The sequence below is a fragment of the Bradysia coprophila genome, chromosome II (genome assembly GCF_014529535.1).
Source record: "Bradysia coprophila strain Holo2 chromosome II, BU_Bcop_v1, whole genome shotgun sequence".
NCBI lineage: Eukaryota > Metazoa > Arthropoda > Insecta > Diptera > Sciaridae > Bradysia > Bradysia coprophila.
In genome coordinates, this window is record NC_050735.1 from 11,978,571 (window position 1) to 12,000,230 (window position 21,660).

The following is a 21,660-nucleotide window of genomic DNA, read 5'->3' on the forward strand; positions in this document are numbered from 1 at the left end:
AAATATATTTTAATTTCAGATTCGAACATGAATTTATTTCGTCTGCTCGGTCTACTGTTGCAACTTCTGGCCACTACTGTTTGGTCACAAGATGTAGCTCAACCACTTGATCCTCTCAATCAAATGGATGCAATAGTCACATTCCATTCAATTGGTCGACGAGATAATTACCGAAACACGCCGAAACGCTGCCCTGGTGGATATGTTTGCATAAACGGAAGATGTCAAAGTCACGGTACATCCAAACCCGTGATTGTGAAAATTTGTTCAAACCGATATCTTTTAAAAAGGAAGAGATTTATGTACAGGGTCGTTATAGCATGCATGCTCTATGAACGAAAATGTAAATGTTAATAGAATGGGTTGTGATATAGTTTCGTTCAACGAGAGGGGAAATCAGGGGAAATCAGATGGCGTTGCGAGTAACTCTATGATAAATTTGAATATTTGTATGGAGGATGTAAGATTTTTCTGAATTTAAAAATTTTGGAGTACGGAAATGGAGGTTTTTGATTTTTCTCGTTATAAATAAAACGTTCTGCATCGTTTAAAAATAGTTCCAGTGAATAATTATTTTTTCTTGAAATTTCATGCGGAACTATTTTTATACGACAGAAAACATTTTAATTTTAACAAGAAAAATCAAAAACTTTGATTTCCGCACTCCAAAACTTTTAGATTCAGAAAAATCTCACATCCTCCATACAAATATTCAAATTTATCATAGAGTTACTCCTAGCGTCATCTGTTAGTCTTTCTACATACATGCAATTTTTGCCAAAAACAAGATGGCGAAAATCACAACCCATTGGTGTGCCGAACAGTTGAAAAGAATTAAAAAAAAAACGCGCGTTTAATTACCAACGTGACCAAAATATAATAATGAAAACATCGAGATAATGATAATGAAAATTCGCTTAAATAAACGGGATCTTTTCGGGTGAATTAAAGTACTGCGCCAATATAACGCCTACAATCTTATAAGACTATGGGGATTATGTCAGAGTTAAAATACGTTTCCGATATTCCTTCAATCATACACTTGATGGAAGGTAAGGTCCGCTGAAGGGTCGCATTACTTTCATTCTTAGTTGGTTTGAAAAATGTCATTGTATTTGGTACCGTACTTTGATTTGTACTTCCCACGGGCTCTGCGCTGGGTATATGCACCGAGTTTATTGAAATCTACACTCGGAACAGGTCAAATTCAGGTCGTTCAAAATTAACCTAATCATCTACTTCTATAGACGTAAGTATGGTTGCAACTCAACAAAAAGTGCTCAGTGCGACAGCCGTAAACGCTTCAATTTGTCTCTTACACTGAGTACTTTTTCGGTAAATGGAAATCAAGACTTAGTCAATAGATCGAATTTCAATAGCTCCTGTCAACGCTGCTAAATTTAACCAATCAAATTTAAATTGATCCGATCAAAAAAGGAGTGTCAGAGCGGTCAGAGCTACAGTAAATTTAAGAGGCATAATTGTTCCTCCTAAGACACACTCCAACATGATTCTTCTTAACAATTGATACTTGCTCCATCCAACGATCACAACTCAAAACAACTAGGAAATTCGGAAAAGCGCAATAATTTAAATTTGAACACACAAAATTTTGACTTAAATATGTAGATTTTCTGTTACTTATTTGCTGAAATCAACTTCTACAATGTATGCACTGGTAATCAGCGCATAATAAAGGCTGAAATCGTTTAAATTATCAAAAATTCATTTTGTTATTTAGATCAAAAATTTGTTGCCCATATGTCCCCTTTACTGAACGTAGCATTTTAATCGAAATGACATCATTTTTGAAATCATTTTTCGGAAATGATTCGATTTAGTGTGACGCCATTTTATTATATTTTGATAATGCTTAAACCTATTGCAGTTTGTTTTTTAACATTTGTGAAATTTAAAGATTTATTTTAAAAATTTGTGACCGCAATTCCAACCGAATCAGTGGCAGTTTTTCATATAATAGGCTCTTGTGTTGTAATATTTTTGGTGTTGTCAGGAAAGTGAGCAGTTTTGTGAAAATTTTAGCTCAAAACAGAGGTACTTTAATTTCATTATTTTATTAAAAAAATTTCAATTTCTGGAAATTGTAAGACCGCAATTCCAACGGCGAAAGTCCGTATTACCTTTCCGAAGCATATTCGAATCATTTTATATGACTTTCTAAGAGATACATCAACAGTTTTCGGGTCGTTTTTTCGGGTTTTGTGGTAGGAAAAAGTGCTGATGCCTCTTAATGATCGATAAATTTAATCGAATTTTACCATTCACGCCGCATATCAAGTGCAACTGTCAGTTGAAAATATTTAAATCTTCGGCGCACTTACGGCGTGAATAGATTAACTATATTTATCAGCTCCGTTAAATGCTGACGGGAGTTGGCCTTATGTACATTATGAAAACATTGTGCGATAGTAAACCCCGTCACCTGGCCTTAAGCGAATTAATCAGTTGTTGCCGAACCTGCGTCTTAACAACACAAAACGTGGTGCATCACTTATTCCAACTAAATATTAATGTTCAAGTTCATTGTATACTGCCAATAAAATGAAACAGCAAAGTATCAAATTGAATTATATTCCATTAACTAGAGCATAAGTGCAACTAAATTGATGGTTTTATCAACAGTTTTAGACGTAATTCCATCCATTTATTTCCTCAATTTCATCCGTTGCAACAGTGCTGATACGGACTCTCTGTCAGTTCGATTTATATCTTTAGATGTGCAACGGTTGAATAATTTTTACTCCTTGCTTAAGTTCATACTGTAAGAACTGAATAACTGAAAGAAATAGGTTTGTAGCCCAAGGTGCGATAACAAAAATGTGATTTTATTTGCAGATTCGAACATGAACTTATTTTATCTACTTGTCTTCCTGTTGCAAATTCTGACCGCAGTTTGGCCAAAAGCTGCAGCTGAACTATCTGAACCTTACAATCAAATAGATACATTAGTGAGTGTCCACTCGATTGTTCGACGAGATAATCATTCCGTACCGAAACGTTGCCCTGGTGGATATGTTTGCGTGAATGGTAGATGTCAAAGTAACGGTACACACAAAGAAGAAATTGTGAAAATGTGCTGGAACCGATCGATTTTAAAACGGAAGAAATTGGTATATTCTAGGGGTCGTCACACCATTCGTATTTGATGAACAATGCGTAAATTTACTGTAATCACTGTAATGCATCTTTGAGCCGAGCATTGGAATAGAATTTTAAACTGAAGTCAAATTGAGCTTTTGTTGGGCATGAGTACTAAACTTCCTTCTACAGCTATTGGTATTGACGATTGAAGCTTCAGCCAAAATTACTTTTACACAATGTGCCCTGTGCAGGCCGGGTTATTGCAATGAAAGTAGATAAGTAGGTATGGCCAGTCCATACAAGTCGGAGCACATACGGATTTGCATGACGCCACCTCAAACGAACTTATGTCTAGTGGAAATTTGGCCATACCTATCTATTTACTTTCATTGGGTTATTGAGTGTTTACTGAAATTTGAGATCATCGTAAGTCAAATTCAGACGTGAATTTACTGTTGTTTTTCAGCTGGTCCACTCGTTTTTAGACCCGTACGAAGTACTGGGGTCTTATAGGTTTACGCATACGTTTGTAACACGTCGAATTGGACTTCCTGAGTAAGGGGAAACCTATTGTGGTTGTCTAGAGATGCCAAATCCGCGAAAAAAAAAATGTCCGTCTGTCCGTCTGCACGATAACTTGAGTAAAACGCATCCGATTTTGAAAATTCTTTTTTTTTCCCTTTTGGTAATGTCAAAAGACAGGCTAAGTTCGAAGATGAGTGATTTTGGATCGACCCCTCCCGAGCTGTGGCCCAATAAGTGCTTTACGGTTTTTCGAAGATATCTCCGGACATTTAAACGTTAAACTTGTAAGTGATACGTCAAATAAAAGGTATTTACAATACCGATCGACAAAAAAAAAGTTTATGGAAATCGGATGACCGACTCGTGAGTTAGACCCCTTGGTGTGGAACAGGCACAGGGCGGCAAGCAGTTTTTGCTTGTAGGTCGGCCACATTTGAACATATTTCGTCTGTTTTAGCTTTATTAGATAGGTATTGACCGTACCAATCAGGGAAAAAAAATTTATGAAATTATGTTCTCCGGAGCGTGAGCTAGGTCTCTTGGAGTGAGCTCTTATCTGGCTACTCGGAAGTACAGTGAACGTGGTGTATTTTGACAATATCTCGAGTAAATTTTGACCGAGTTTCATGAATTTTTTTTTGTTTGAAAGGTATTAACGAATGTAAAGCGTCGGTACTATTTCCGGTCTCCTAACAAAATGGCTGCCGGCGGCCATATTGGATTTTAGTAAAATAGAAATATCTTGGGAAAAATGATACTTAGAGAGTTTTTGTTAACATGGAAATAATTTGTTATGTGTGTGGGGTTTCAGGGATTCCATATACGGACATCTATATATACCTATATACAGCTATATTGAGCTATATACAGGCATATAGAGCTATATAATAGCATATTTATCTGTAAAATGTTTATTTATAGTGAAATATAGTTAAATATAGCGGTATATAGCTGTTTAAATAGGAATTTATGAAATTTGTCTTCGTACGGGGCTGTCTATATTGCCTCCGGCAATTTAGTTGTATATGATAACAAGGCAAAGAGTGGATAATGTAAGTGATTTTAAAGGGAGAATAGTTTTTCAGCAGAGAAGAAAATGAAGTAAGAGAAATGAAGAGTTTCACATTAAAGGCTTTTGATACGAATAGGTGTTTCGTACGGGTCGGCGTTAGCTATGTTTGTTAATAAAAATAAGCCATACAATGTACCCAAGGTCATTCATGTCCTACTCTTCTGGGCACGGTTTTTCGTGTTTTGAGAGTGCTTACCAGATACATATGGCCGATAAAAATATCTAAAATAAGTTTGGACGGTTTGGCAAACATAAAACCGATTTTTATTGGAAGGAAAAGTAAAGTTGTTAATTTTCGCTTGTTGTTAAACAACAAACAACACGAACCACTCATCAGTGATACGCTTGAAGGGTCTATAAATCATGCATTTATCATCATAATCATATCTCTTCTCCAGCTTAGTTTGTGGTGTAACGAGCTGTGGCATAAAAAGTGTGGTATATAATAATAAGCCAAAATATTCAATCGCGCTGTTTACATTAAAATTACTCCGGCACAGTTGTTGAATTTATCCGGCTTGTGTACACCCAAAACCAACAATAATGTCATTTAATAAAGTCAAATATTTATCGACTCTATGCGAACATTGGATGGTAGTGGTTGATAAATTTGAAATTAATTACTTATCGACATTTTATTAAATTTTGCGCCCCGATGTGTGTGTGATTTTGTTGTAATGAAAAATTTTTAGTCTAGAACACGGTTTGATGTATAGTCTAGTATTTAAGGACCAAAACACGTTAAAAATTTAGTTTTTAATATATCCGCTGTTGCATTCGCCCTCAATTGACAATCTACACATCTAGTGGCTAAAAAATTATTTATCACTCGGTTGTATAAATAACTATTTCGACACTAGTGACGAAAAGTAGAATTTTTCAGGACTAGTCTTAATCTGGTCTTAACGAGACGAAGCCGAGTAGGACGAGCTTATAATGTGCCGAAAGGATCATCAGAGACGAAAAACAAAACAAAAACTTTACAACAATTTAATGTTCTCTTAGCGATCACTGTTCGATAGTAGGTGCAGTGACGAAAGATGTCGTATTATGATCGTTAGGCAATACACTTTGTTGACACTGTCAAAATACCACCTTATTCCTTTATTTCTAGAATCGTTTATATGTAAAATGCAAAGGTTACGTTGCATTTTTACCACCTGAATAAATGTAGTTAAGATGAAGTTTAGAAGCTGATGTGCTAAAAACTAAATTGTTCGACTTATTTTAGTCCTAAAATCTTTTCCATTAAGCCTGAACGAATCATATTTCTACTGGGTTGTACTGGAGTCTAGGTTAATTTTTTTACAACGCAGGCGACAAAATAGCCATTTTCCCACCTCAGCTGAAACTTTGCTAGCCATTGTTGTGAAAAACGTTGTGTTGACTTAGGAAAAAAAAGTAGTAAATTTCATTTCCTTTACTAGGGAGGGAAAATGGACTTTCCGTCCCTAGGGAAAAGGCTTTCCGTCCTTCGTAAAGGAAAACGTCATACTACACTCGGGAAATAATTTGATATTTCGTATATCGAAATATGAAATTCCTTCCCTTGTATTGTAATATACTATTTTCTCGGTTGAACAAAACCCTCGCAATGAAATTTCTAACATTTCTTCCCTCGGAGGTCAGCGCATCTTAGTCACCCATGGCGAAAGAATGTCTCAGTGGGCTTTGATGATCTTCTTTATATTACCATGTTGTTAGTAATGAAAAGTAACAGAAAAGCTTCCGGCTGCAAAAGAAGAACGTTTTTAAAGTGTCTCGGATTAGGTGTTTTTTTAGACCCGTACGAAGTACTGGGGTCTTATAGGTTTACGCATACGTTTGTAACACGTCGAATTGGACTCCCTGAGTAAGGGGAAACCTATTGAGGTTGTCTAGAGATGCCAAATCCGCGAAAAAAAATGTCCGTCTGTCCGTCTGTCTGTCTGCACGATAACTTGAGTAAAACGCATCCGATTTTGAAAATTCTTTTTTTCCCGTTTGGTAATGTCAAAAGACAGGCTAAGTTCGAAGATGAGTGATTTTGGATCGACCCCTCCCGAGCTGTGGCCCAATAAGTGCTTTACGGTTTTTCGAAGATATCTCCGGACATTTAAACGTTAAACTTGTAAGTGATACGTCAAATAAAAGGTATTTACAATACCGATCGACAAAAAAAAAGTTTATGGAAATCGGATGACCGACTCGTGATTAGACCCCTTGGTGTGGAACAGGCACAGGGCGGCAAGCAGTTTTTGCTTGTAGGTCGGCCACATTTGAACATATTTCGTCTGTTTTAGCTTTATTAGATAGGTATTGACCGTACCAATCAGGGAAAATTTTTTTATGAAATTATGTTCTCCGGAGCGTGAGCTAGGTCTCTTGGAGTGAGCTCTTATCTGGCTACTCGGAAGTACAGTGAACGTGGTGTATTTTGACAATATCTCGAGTAAATTTTGACCGAATTTCATGAATTTTTTTTTTGTTTGAAAGGTATATACAGCTATATTGAGCTATATACAGGCATATAGAGCTATATAATAGCATATTCCTCTGTGAAATGTTTATTTACAGTGAAATATAGGTAAATATAGCGGTATATAGCTGTTTAAATAGGAATTTATGAAATTTGTCTTCGTAAGGGGCTGTCTATATTGCCTCCGGCAATACTGTGGTGACTCGCTTGAAACTGGTGAAAGACTTAGGAGTTCTCATGGATGAAAAACTGACCTTTGGTAAACACGTCGAATACGTAATCGCTAAGTCTTATTCGATGCTCGGTTTTGTCATCAGGACTTGTAAGGAGTTTAAGAATGTCAAAACCTTGAAGAGTTTATATTTCGCACATGTGCGTTCGTATCTGGAATATGCTTCGGTCGTTTGGCACCCGTATCAAGAAACTTTCATTGATAGGATTGAATCGATTCAGAAGAAGTTTTTGATGTTTGCACTCAGACGATCAGTGAGACGTGACGAGAACTATAAACTTCCTCCTTACATTGACAGATGTTGCTCCATCGACATTGAACCGCTTGCTAGACGCAGGATAAATGCCTGTGCATTGTTTACTTTTGACCTTTTAAGTGGTGGTCTTGATTCATTTGAAATAACGAGAAGAATTACTCTAAATCCTCGTCCCACTCGAGCTGACGATCTACTCATTGTCGATGAACACAGGACTAAGTATGGTTACCATGAACCAATAAATAACATGTGCTTGGAATTTAACCGTTTCTCACAGCTTTGGTTTCAGGGTATGCCGCGGAACTCATTCAAAACGACTGTTAGAATGTTGAAGATTCCAATCAAATTGAATGGTAAGATCAAAATGTCATGACTGATTTCATTTCACTTGCAAATATGCTGGACCTATGGTTCTTTTTCTAATCGGTATCGATTAGGTTATTTAGGTCTCACGACTTTAAAAAGTGGTCTCACGACTTAACTCCGAGTCTTATCGACTTGTGCCGAATCGAGCCAGTCTAGTCGACTGGCTCCCACTAACCACTAACCGTTCATTTCCAGGTGGCTCAGAAAACGATCTATTGACGACTTTCTGGTTATTGGTCAAACGAGACGTGACTCACTCCTATGTGACGTTGGTGAATGTTTTTATTTATGTTTTTGTTCTATTTTTTTTCATTCAACTTGACATGTATAATCTTTTTCTGTTCTTTTATTGTAAAAGTAAAAATGCAAGTAGTCAGGGGGCGGATGCCATTGACGAAATAAATAAATAAATAAATTTAGTTGTATATGATAACAAGGCAAAGAGTGGATAATGTAAGGAAATTATTTTTATTTAAATATGCGAAAAAAAGGCTGCTCACAATGATGCAGCCCGTAAAAAAACGATCTTTTCAAAAATCAAAGGTTACAAAACATAAAAATCATCTACTCTATCCGGTCCCAAAGTAATGTAAGTGATTTTAAAGGGAGAATAGTTTTTCAGCAGAGAAGAAAATGAAGTAAGAGAAATGAAGAGTTTCACATTAAAGGCTTTTGATACAAATAGGTGTTTCGTACGGGTCGGCGTTAGCTATGTTTTTATTCGCGTTTCAGTGGAACAAACAAAAAATCTCTTCAATCAACGCACTTCAAGCAAAAGTGATATTAATGACAGCTGCCAAATAGAGTACTTTTTGTATGCAATTTTATCTCCACTCTTTTTACAGTGTAAAATTTTGTGTGGAGCACTGTCAAGTTTCAGTACCCTATTTAGAGTACCATTTTTGCTTCCGGTATCCGGTATTTTTTTCCGTAAATTTTTGGTAACAGTGAAATTAAGCCCTTGCACAGCAAACCCACTGGGAAATGTATGACCAGGAAGTCAATTTTACATTGTTTTCATGAACGTCAGAGACAGTGGAATTTCAGGGTTTTCAAACAAATCGCTTTCTAACCGGAAAAAACATTGTCCATTTATGAAACTAAATTAGGACCAATATAAGTTTGTGCAAGTCGACTAAAGCCATGTTTCGTATGACATGACGTCTACTGCGCGACCCACATTCTTGGAGTCAACGTTGATATGTTGAACACTTAAACTTATCATGATTCTGTTATACAATATTATCGTCTGGATTTTGTGCAGAACTGAACATATTAAATGTGGGTAACATGAACTTCATAATATACATCGTAAAATGCCTCAGGCACTTGGTGCTGTGTAATAAAGTGCTGTTTGTGCCGCAGGTAATTTCTTTTAATCGTATTATGATGATTTCAATACACAAAGCAAAAGCAGCAGCAAAAAAACCGAGGGAAAAGAAGAAGAAAAAACCGAGAAAATTGAAAAGAATAGCACGGTTGGATTATGATAATAATATCAAAACAAGACTCTTTTTTGAAGTGAAAAATTTTCATTTGCTTGCTACACCAAACAAGTGAAAGAACAATTTATCCACAGCACCCGTAGCCTTTGTCTTGTTGGATGAAATATTTAAAGAAAAAAATGAAAATAACCAAAAACCTATTTTTTCCTCTCTGCATTTGCAGAGACCCAGCTATATATCACACAGTCCCCTCTATATCCGACGAAGAATTGTATACCTAAGATTCTAATTAAAATCATCTAAAAACAGGCTAACGAGACAGGCAAATTTGTTTTCTTTACTGTATTCGTTTTGCATAAAAATTGTAGATTGAATTGTTCCCCGTGGCTCACCAATTACAACAAAAGGAAGAAATTTTCTTTAAATTCATGTAATTTCTTTCTACATCAAAGAACTTGCAAAAATAAGGTCACGGCGAATGGAGAGAAGGAAAAAAAAATTAATGGCAGATATTATGACGAGGTACATCCTACTAATTGTTTGGTGGAAACTCGAACGGTATGAGGGGAAGCTTTTTTTGTCTGACTGTAATTAGAAACTAGAAATCTAGCGACAGCGAGGGGATTGTAAGAATCAACATTTTTAGTTCAAATGACTCCTTTGACTTGCGTTTACCACATTAGTACAAAATTGCGTTGTGTATCATGACGATAAATTAGTAAGGCACCTTAGCGCAAGTCCTCACATACTAAAAAATTGAATAAAAAGTCCGTGCGACCAAGGAGATACACAAACTTTTCCCCAAACACATCAAAATAGCGTTAGATTTGGCCGAGCTATTCAATTTATATTTTGCCTAAAAGTTTGAAATCTATGTGCATTTTAAGCCTAGTCGCTGATTTGGTATATTTTAAGTGTCTAGCAGTCTAGTATTTCGGCTGAGTTTAAGAAGCAGATACACTGGTACAGTTCTGAACAGGTTTTAATTAAAATTCGATTGAGAAGATGACTCAATACTTGAAATAGAACTGATATTGCCCAAAAACTACTTACAGTGAAAGTGTGACGCAAATGCTTTTATACACTTACAAAAACGACAGACAGCCGAGCTGTAGATTTGAATCGATTTAGAGCATTGACTTTGGCCCAAAGCTAAAATTTCCAGGGTGGGTCAGGTTTTGTTCGGGAATCACGTCGAATCAGATCAGGTAATGAATGAACCCGAAATCGAAAACTTCGGCTTTAGGTCAAGTTCTGGACGTACCTGAAATTTGTGTTCAGATTTAGTGTATTGAAACAGATCAACCCGAACCCGATCCGAGCCTCAGTTGTCAATAAGAAATCAGCGAAGCAGAGACATATTACAATGTCATTATTGGTAATAGCTATGAAGCTGATATGAAATCATTTGCCATTTGTGACGCATTTCTTTTTGCGTCTTTCGTAAGTCGATAAAAGGACTTGCGTCACACTTCGACTGCAAATGGTTTTTGGGTGATACTGTTATGCAACGCTAGAAGAAAGCGACGAGTGTTTCATATGGTGATTCAATAAATGACCTTGTCCAAATTTCTCGTGCTTTTTACGCAAGTTACCTAAAGTATCGCTGGCTTATAAGAAGATAGCAATCGTAGCAGGTATAATTAGAACAATGCGCACACAAAGTTCGTTTCAACGATTCCCGATCTGATTACATGGTTGTTATAATTCTAATTACATTCGTAACAAGTGACTGCCGTAGATTAGTGTTAAAGATAAATAATTTTGAATAAATAGCCCGATGCAGGAAAAGTAGCAATTCAAATCGAATTAGTGGACAGTATGAAGTCAACTACTCTGGTAGTACTTTCTATACTCTTTCTTAGTGGATTGCTGGTAAGTGTTTAAGTATATTCGCTAAAAATTTTATAAAATCACCGTAGTCACTTTCAAGGCGGCTCCCCGACAAGCAATCGTTCCTCATGTCATTAATGGAACACCATTAGTAGTCCAGCATGCAGCAGCAGTGTTCGCTATCACCGAAAATGGCGATGGATATTTTGGCGGTGGAAGTATTGTTTCCGACCGTCATATAGTCACCGGAGCAAACCTACTCTTTGAGTATGTTACAGCAGCAGAACTAAATCCATTTTCTTTTGCTAGTTCTATTGAAATCATTTCTTTCGTTCAGCGCTACTAGCGTACGTGTTGGCTATGGCAGCACCTCTCTCTCATCGTTAACAGCAGTAACTACAACATCATTTGTTATTCATCAAGGTTTCAACCGGACAACGATGGACAATGATATTGCGATTGTGTTTCTTCCTTTTGCTAATCGAATTGTCTTTTCTGATGCTGTTCGAGCAATAGCCTTACCCACATCAGCTCCCGCAGCAGGTTTAGCAGGATCATTGGGTGGATTTGGTTTCACAGAGTCGAATGCCCCAGGATTTAGTGACACGTTGCTGGTCGCAAACCTTATCACAGTAGACAATTCTGTTTGCACGGCACATTGGCCAAGCTTGACATTAACAACCCAATTTTGTGCCAATGGTGCTCCAAGTCCGGTAATACCTTCATTGATTACCAACATCTGTGCTGGTGACTATGGTGCTGGTTTTTACACTGGCGACGGTAAGAGTAGAGCCTTTTTCACAAATTTATTCATCATGATCATGATAACATGATGTTAGGTAAAGAAATTTATGTACTGGTTCTTTCTTAGGTATGATAACAACGACTACCACTACAACTACGACAACAACAACAACTACCACAACAACTACAACTACGACAACAACAACAACACCAACGACGACGACCACGACGACGACGACTGAAGACCCCGACGGAGTACTATCGGTAGTAGAACCAGCATCAGAAGAAGACGATGAAACCGAAGATGATGGAATCGAAGACGATGAAACCGAAGACGATGAAACCGAAGATTATGAGACTCAATCCGACGAGATTAAGCCATTCGATGCGACAATTGTTAGGAGTGTATCAGTGTCTGAGGGCGAACAAGAAGAACCAGTTCTGGTAAAACATATCATCCGTCAATCCAAAGGTCAAACTTAAATACTACTTAAATGTGCAGGTTGGAATCGCTTCTGTTGTTGGAGACTGGTGGGAATGCAATCCGGAAGATCCTCGTACTTACACCATAGTCTTCGATTATGTTTCTTGGATCCAAGATCTAACGGGAATCGAGGTCTAACGACAAGGGTTCTTTAACGTTATAACTTTATAGAGTTCCAAGTTGTAACGTTATCCTTTGAACCTTTTGTCTTTTCGTTACAATTCCTAACGTTGCCGGAAACCTGCTAACGACGGCTGTAATAATCAACTTTTAACGAATAAACAATTTGCCGACAGTTACTTTTGTACTTTGAACATCTGAAAGTCTTATTATGCTTCCTATTGCACGCTCTAAATCATATAATATAATCAAGTGAGGAGAGCCGGAAAATGTATATATGACCAATATAAAGTGAGTTCAAAACTGGAAGGGATCGACTACACAGTGACACTGTTCAATACAGGGTCTAATTATTCTTTGTGGAATATCTTTGGATTATGAGGTCTCCACTTACAAAAGAACTGATATCGGTGGGGTAGCACTTTATTATATCACCGCTTCACTGAAAGGAAATGCAGCGGTTTTCAGTATTTTCCTATTTCATATTTACCGGTTGCATTCCCTATTCACTGATTTCTTATTGACGACTGAACACATTACTCAAAATTGATTAAAACAGTACTGTCTTGCTGGGATCTTTTTTTGTTTAGACGTGTGTGGTATATTCCTCGCTTTCGGCTCAAATACAAACTTCCCAAACGCCTCAACAAAAAATGTTATAGCAAGACAGTAACGAACTATTTCATGCTTGATGTAAACATAGTTTTTACGTAAAAATGAGTATAAAGTTTTTGAAAAATAACTGGAAATGTTCACAGAAAATGTATGATTCGATTCATCTGTAAAATTGTTATCATACATATGATGGAAGCGCTCGTTTCTCAGACATATTGTGTGCAAGCAGGGCCTAATATAAGAAAAAAAATTGGGAAATTAGTGAATTTTAGTGAACATTGGTGAAATTTTGTGAAAATTGGTGAGAATTTGTAAAAATTAGTGAAAATTTGTGTAATTAGTGAAATTTAGTGAAAGTTGGTGAAATTTTGAGAACTCTTGTAAAATTGTCTCTACTTTTTATGTAAAATTCTCTTTCAAGTTAAATTTGGAACTCAGTTCACCGATTCTCGTGAATAACAGAATTCGTAACTTGACAGTTACTGGTCCATACGATTTTTAATTTTTAAGTATGATTTCCACTCAACTGTGAGAGAAATCAAAAATTGGAAAAAATCAAGCTTTAAGGTGACAACTGTCAAGTTAGAAATTCTTAAATTCACGAGAACTGGCATCCTGACTAACGAATTGATAGCTCCGCTGAATAAATGAAAATTAGTGAAAATTGGTGAAATTTAGTGAAAATTGGTGTAATCTAGTGAAATTCAAATTTTGATAATTTTTGATCAAATATTAGGCCCTGTGTGCCAAGGTCATACGAATTGGCAAATTTCATCCATAACCTTAGACTAAATAGGTAAAGGCGCCAATTTTCTGGTAAATCATGGTACTCACTAACACCATTAGACATTTCATATTTACTTTTGTTTCAGCGATCGAACAAATTTTTGTATGAAGGGTCAGTCTATCACTACTTAGTCTAAGGACATAACTTCATCAATATTTATATGAAAACCAGATAAATGATAACAGATGGCGTTGCTGCCGCCTTAATAACAATAATTCTATCTAAATGACTTAGAAAATTTACTTTTTTCCATTTATTAACTCATGCTAAATTTGAAGCGCAGCCGGTGAGGCGGCAGCAACGCCATCTGTTATCATTTCTCTGACAAAAAACCGATCTCTATGGATTAAATCTTTTTTGTTGGGCCAGTGAAAGCTCGTGTTTAGAGTTAATCGTTAACCCATTTTTTGTAAAAAAAACGTCACTTCTAGCTTCAATAAAAAACAATCTCCAACAAATACTTTTGTTTAAAACTCATATATAGATGGTTCGGTGCGCAACTGTGCCACTACATTTTCGTATACAGCATAACCGATTTTAACGTTACACCATAGCCAAAAGGAATTGTTGATAAATTATCGTAGCATTAATTAAAATCTTGCGGACAAATATTATAAAGCCACTCACTGAGTCACATTATATGAGTTTTCTTTGTTTACACTTGGCTAATCTTTCGGAAAACATTTCCTCTAATGATGGAAGTTTTAATGCTACACGTTCCGTTCAAAAAGCTGCAAAACATTATTTCGTATGTATCACTTTGTTCCTGTTGATGTTGTAAGGGTGCGAAAGCGCGTTGCCTAAAATAACATAAAATTGTATAACGGTTGAACAAACACAGTGCCTATATTGTATATATTTCGATAGTATGTATGGGAAGGAAATTTGCATGGATGATGAGGATTATCGGAATTGTATTATATTGGAAAACCGTTGAACGAGGTGTATAAGGGAATGTTTTATTGTGTTTATTTGTACAAAACGAATTAAGTATTTGCACAGACTGAATTCGGTTGCGGTCTTTTTCTGGTATAGTATTGTGGTTCAAACCCGGACAACATCTTTCACAGAAATATTCAGACGTGCCTAGTATAGCACTATCATTAGCATTAGGAACAGATGGCGTTAGTATCGAACTTTCGTGCCACCGTACATCTGATTCGGTTATATATGACATTTCCTCCACACTATATTGACATTGGAAAATAAGGATCCCAACTTTTAGGTGAATTCATTTTTTGTTATGTTGCCCAAGGCTGTAAACTTTGGGGAGGTCACGCAGATACAGATACGCGGGTGACACACCACAGGTGACGATAAAATGGCGGATTTCATTCAAAAATTCACCTACTTTGACGATTCTAGTCGCCGTGACGATGTGGTGAAATTTTCTTATTTGTAAAATCTTCAGAAGTGGTGTGTTCCCGCGTATCTAATAAAATGGCGTGATCTCCCCAAAGTTTACAGCCTTGATGTTGACCTCGACATCTTTTCGTGTGAAAGTAGTGATCTGCGTATTTGCATTGCCTTCAGAGTTTATATACTTTGCCACAGCCCTGCTTCTCACATGAAAATATTTGGAGGCTGATGAAATCACAGTAGGCACTGCGTTTCTGTTGTACAGATAGATGACTTGCTTTCGTTGTATGAGTTTAAACATATAATACAAACAATCTTAAGCGATCGCTCGTATCACTAAAGCCTCCAAATTTGACACTTGTCAATACAGTGTTCATGCTAGTAGCAGTGCTGTGACTTTGCACAAGACTTGTTAGAGTTTCGAAAGGACGCAGCCAACTCAATGACAATACCTCTGGTTCAATATAACTTGTGTCAATTCTGATTGTTTACATCGAGCCGTTTGTATTGTGGTGAGTTGGCTGCATCCACCAAAGCACTCCACTTAGCGTCTATGCTGAAGCACAGTGAACCAAGGTTCTGAAAGAACAGGCTGAGACACTTTCGAGTTGATCACGAAGGCGGTGTGATCAAAATTTTCCTGTAGCGCCAACTAGATTTGGAAACTTTTATATGACGATTTCAACTTAACAAAAGAAAATGTTTTTTCAAGTTGACTTTTCAAACAATATATGGGTAATTCCATGGTTAGTTGCGTTACAAATTTCGTTAACTGTGAGTCATAAAGTTAATTGTGCTGGCTATGTTTTGCGGTAACAAATCAGTCTATAAATTTTCTAATACTCAGGAGACACAGTGCTTTCATACCAACAAGAATTGTAATTTTTAGCCTGCGAAGTGGACTTGTGTAATCGCAAAAGTCGGCGGTTAGTTGCGTTACACGTTTGTGACTTTTCGAAATATTTTCACATGCATCTCCCCGAGATTTTTGGCCACCGACGTAATATGGGGCTTAAACGACGCGTCTTGTCAACAGCTTTCAAGGAAAAAAAAGTTTGCCGAAATCGCATTTCAATTGGTGAAAATATTTCGAACAGTCACAAATTAGCTGGAATTACCCATATATGTCTGAATATGTCTGAATTGTCAAGATTTGTGTTTCACCCGCCTTCGTAAGTGTCTTAACCTGTTATTTCAGAACCTTGCAGTGAACACAGTACAATTATTTTCTTTGATGATTTTACACAGTAATTTCTCGGATTTCGTGATATTATTCTCCAGATTCACCTTGTTAATTTCATTCTTAGCCTGTAGCCCAAATAATTTAAGAACAAATGAGCTCCAATTCACATGATTAACACCGTTCAATGATTTGTTGCGCGGGAACTTGTTTCTGTTTGAAAAGTGCATTAAATATTTAAATCGAATCTAAAGAACTGCAATTGTCCTTTTTTTCAGAAAAGACGGGAATATTATTTAATTTTCATGGAGTTTAATATGGTAAATACTTTATAAGCTCGGCAAAAGTAATTTAATTTATATGCGGTGCCGTTCAAATCGGTTTTGTGGCAGCCAACCAAATACGGGAAAAGTTAAATTAATTTTCTGTCTTTTTTACTGTCTCGTTACTATGAATTATTCATTCGTCTTGATCATATTATTGTGGAGGATAAAAATCACATTCTGAATGAAGTTCTAAGCTAATAAAAAACGTGACACTTTCAAAAACTTAAAACCGTCGACTGAAGACATTAAATAATAAAACATTTATTTCTGCCTCAATCCGGCCATTATTGTGTAATTGACATTCAGATTTATCAAATGTCATTACACTTAACTCGAGTAGAGACGCTTTTGTCGTGAGTTAAGTTTACTTTTTTAACAGTTTAGGCTGAGGAACAAACGACAAAACTTACTTATCAGGACAGATAAATAGAAGTGGTACTTCTTGTTGTTCCGCTCAATTCCGCGTTCCTTTTTGTGTGCGTAATTTTTGAATGGTCCTTAATCTAGACATTGTTTTCCACTCCATTCTTTCGGGTGTAGACATTTTTGCATTGCAAATTTTTGGAAGGCTCAGTACGATTTGCAACAGTTCGAAAAGGAAAGATTCATTTTTGCAGGGCTAGACCTTATTTTCAGTGTTCCAAACTTTGAGAAAAATTTTACTGAATTCTTTGAAAAACGCATTTTTATAGTAAAACTTGCCTAGTGTCTGGGTTCCATTCTGATAATTTCTGGATCCTTTCTGTATTCTAGAATAAATCTTCAAGACTCAAGAGATACACATACACAATACCACTTTCCCCGAATGTACAGTAAAGTTTCCAGAAGTGAGTTCAGTAACAACTAGCTTAAGATTTTCTTCCAATTATTTTCTCCAAATTATTATTGTAAGATGCTCTTCCGAAAAGACAAAAACAAAAAACAGTTACTGATACAATATAAATTGGCTTTGAAGTACTAGATTTAAGTTAATATGAGAATGCTGTTTAGAAACTAAGAAGAAATGTACTAGAGTTTTCCCATATTTTAGTACATTCTGTCATAAAATTACTGCTGTCACTGCGCTTATTTTCATGTGAACCAACTTCATACGGTGACATTTGTTCTGTAAAGACAAAATATGAAGTTGGTTCACATGAAAATAAGCTGCAGAGAATGAAGTGCTATGAAAAAAATGTGAACGAAATATCTAGTACTTCATAATATTACAAACGAAAAATCCGAACTTGAAGAAGTTTCTAAAGTAGCCAGGCGTAACTAGACTTTTCGATATATTTTTTACAATGTTTATTGCTTATGGTAAACTAAAAGCCTACATTCCATTGTTCCTTTGTTTATTTTTAACTATAGCCATCTACAGAAACCGAAGTCCTTTATTGAAGGACGCTCACCAATAAATTATGCATCACTCAAACGTTATGGACATTTTCAATTGCACTCGCATTGCATTCAGTATACAGCAATCTTCCCTCGTTTACTATTGCAATTTCGCAATGTCTTGCGCCCGTAACTTTCTTGAATATGTCGGATGCTGTAAAACAATAAATAACTCTAATCGTTTAAATCCATTTTCATGGCAACATTTCCACAAAGCAAATTTTTTTCCGTACCGAAAGCAAAGAATCCTAAACTAAATTTCCCAACGGTCACATTTTGTTAGACGCTGAAAAACAAATGTTATCCGTCGCTTTGCTTTTCGAATAACATAAACTCAAATACAAAATTAATCTCCAGATAAATAAATTTATTTCATCAAAATTTGCGAATTTGATCAGTCAGTGTTTGGGGGGGAATGTTCTAGATGCGCTAAGTGATACTGGAATCTAATTTATTTCCTTATTTCATTAATGGTATGCAAAACCATGAAGCAATATTTGTGCAGTTGGAAAGTTACGTGTAAATCGTAGAATCTGAAAGCAGAAGGATTAAAGCGATAAGGTCAACACCGCAACGTTCATCATTGACAGTCGGAGTGACACTAAAAGCGAACGAGTTTTTTTTTGTTTAAAGTTAGTAGAAAGAAAATTGAATGAGGAGAAAATGATCAACAGGTGTCGATTCTGTTGCGCACAATCGTTTACGATCGGCTTTAATGGAATGTTATAGTTAATATAATTCCAACGTTTCCCAGCGGGGTACAGATAAATTATTAAAGAAAGTCTATGGGATAGGGAGGAAAAGTGAAATGTGGGGAATGTTGTTGTAACGAACTCGCATTGAAAGAAAAAAAATTTACCGAAATAAGAAAACAATCTAATAGAACTGTATGTATGAGGAAAAGTGCGTGGAAATAGCAAATAAATGAGTTTCGGGGGTGGAGCTATACGTGTCATTTTTTGTTAGTTCGCATACTGGCTGATAAGAAAAAGAGATAACACGTCGATGTCGTATGAATAAAAAATGTTGGATATTTGGTTGTGGATCATAAAGGGGGGTTGTGTCGTTACATTATTCATTGAAAATCTCATCATTTCATTTCAATTAGAAGATCATTAACTTTCGATTGGTTCTGGGTATAGTTATCAGCATGCATGATCTAAATTAGAATCGCTCTCTCTAGTCACTTAATTCAGGTCATTATCATGTGCAAACAACTTTCAGCGATCCAAATATATGACGAAGACCATAATCCATCATTTTTATATGATGCGGACTATACAGGCAATGTCAACCAATGTCTAAAATTGCTCCAGCTGCCCACTCATGAAATCACTATTATACTCTCTTACCACTGCCGTGTGTGACTATATGAAATGGAAACCCTATGAAGCCGCATAAGCAGTGTGTTTGGATGTAAACAGCCGTGTTGAACGAGTTTGGTTTTTGGGTGCTATCAACGCACTTCAAACAAACGTGATCATAGTAGCCAGCTGCAGAAAGTACTCTATTTTACATGAAATTCTTTTTTACAGTGTTTCACAGTTGGGTGCTACACTGTCAAGTTTCAGTACCCTATTTAAAGTCACACTCATGCTAAATGCGTCTGTTCTATGGATTCTCGTGACGAGAAATGAAGATGGACATAAAAAAATTAGAAAAGGCCTCACAACAGACTTCACAAAATCAAGACAAAGTTGACTCTAAGCAAAGCACTGCTACTAGCTCAAACACTCTTTCTATCAACGTCAAAATAGCCTCCAAATTTAGCCTGTACGATTGCATGTGTTGTGACTCCTGTCTTTACGAAAGAAATGCAACGCCTATTATGATAGCATTAGCCTCCAAATATTTCTTATGTTCATGCTAGTAGCAGAGCTGTGCTCTAAGGTAAATTTCTGTAGTTCTTAAATGAGCTTACTTCTACACTAACAGGAGTTAGGATTTCAAACAATGAAACTATATTTACGAATTATTTGACGAACGAGGAAATGATGAAAATTGTCGTTCGATTTTGTATTGCCGGTCGGAGACAGAAAATGTTTGGCTGAGGGAATGATGGTGAGGCCTTTAGTTGTTGTATTCCTTACATACGCGACCATGGGACAAGTGGGTAGTTTCGTAGTACTTAATTCTCTACAACTTATTTTCATGTGAACCAACTTCACATTTGTCACAGAAAAAATGTCACCATATGAAGTTGGTACACATGAAAATAAGCGCAGTGACAGCAGTAATTTTATGACAGAATGTACTAAAATATGAGAAAACTCTAGTACATTTCTTCTTAGTATCTAAACATCATTCTTCTATGGATGAAAACAAAATTATTTTTACATGATTATGCACGGTAAAGTGCACTTTACATCACTGTTTGTGACAGGGAAAATGCACTTACCGTCCACAAACATGTAAAATGTGTTAAGTCACTGTTTGTATATGCTTGTTTAGGCACGTGTGATTACTCCACTCGCCTTCGGCTCGTTCCACAAACCTCACACTTGTCTAAACAAATATTTACAAACAGTGACGTAACATACTATGATGCCTTGCATTCGACCGGCAAAAATAATACCAAGCTCTGGGTAAGGTGGTCCCTTATATAGTAAAATGCATGTTTAAAAAAATTGAAGTACAAGATTTAAAACCAACCAATTAAAATATCATAGACTGGAAAGCACTTAATTGACAGGGAAAGTCGATGACTTTCAAAATTCTGATACATCTAAAATTGATCTTGCTAAAGAGTAACACACTGGAATACCTGGAAATTTCATACGAGAAAAATATCGACTGGAATTCGACGGCTCTCACTGTGATGGATTTTTAGTATTTTTAATATGTGGAGTAATAATAGTCCTTGAATTTAGGACTCGAGTTGATGTCTCTGGCATTTCTCAACTTCAACGAAATCAACCTGATCCACTGATGGTCCCTAGATTTTGGTATTCGATCCGCTTCCATCAGTTTTTCCCAAGAGTTTTTCGATCGATTTGGGTTATATTCGACATTACCAACCTGCTACAATGACGATTCCTAGATTTTGAGATTCCAAGTGATTTCTCTGGCATTTCTCAACTTTTTTATGTTTCGCAACGGGTTTGGGTTATTGTCTACATAATTATCGTGCTGCCATCAATGATGGCCCATCATGTTTCCCAGATTATAGGATTCGAGTTTATTTATCTAGCATTTCTCAACTTCCGTCAGGTTATTCGACAGATTTGGGTTATTGTCGACCGGATGGTTCCCAGATTTTTGGATTCGAAGTGATTTCTCTCTTATTCCTAAACTTTTATCAGATTTTTCGAGGAAATCGGATTCTTTTCGAAATAACCTGCTACCATGACCGATGGCTCCAAGCGTCCAAACGCAGCCT

The 21,660-nt window shown here is 36.4% G+C and overlaps 1 protein-coding gene and 1 long non-coding RNA gene across 2 annotated transcripts; both read left to right on the forward strand.

The window, feature by feature from the left end:
* The first annotated feature begins 358 nt into the window (after positions 1-358).
* On the forward strand, positions 359-19,796 carry LOC119073355. Its single transcript, XR_005087033.1, has 3 exons — positions 359-813; positions 14,415-14,417; positions 19,785-19,796. It is a non-coding gene; the product is annotated as an uncharacterized LOC119073355 (long non-coding RNA).
* LOC119073346 (trypsin beta-like) lies at positions 11,261-12,820 on the forward strand. Its single transcript, XM_037178744.1, has 6 exons — positions 11,261-11,331; positions 11,390-11,556; positions 11,627-12,069; positions 12,161-12,193; positions 12,245-12,477; positions 12,536-12,820. The coding sequence occupies exons 1-6, from the start codon at positions 11,278-11,280 to the stop codon at positions 12,653-12,655; spliced, it is 1,050 nt and encodes a 349-aa protein (XP_037034639.1). The 5' UTR covers positions 11,261-11,277; the 3' UTR covers positions 12,656-12,820.
* Positions 19,797-21,660: the final 1,864 nt, after the last annotated feature.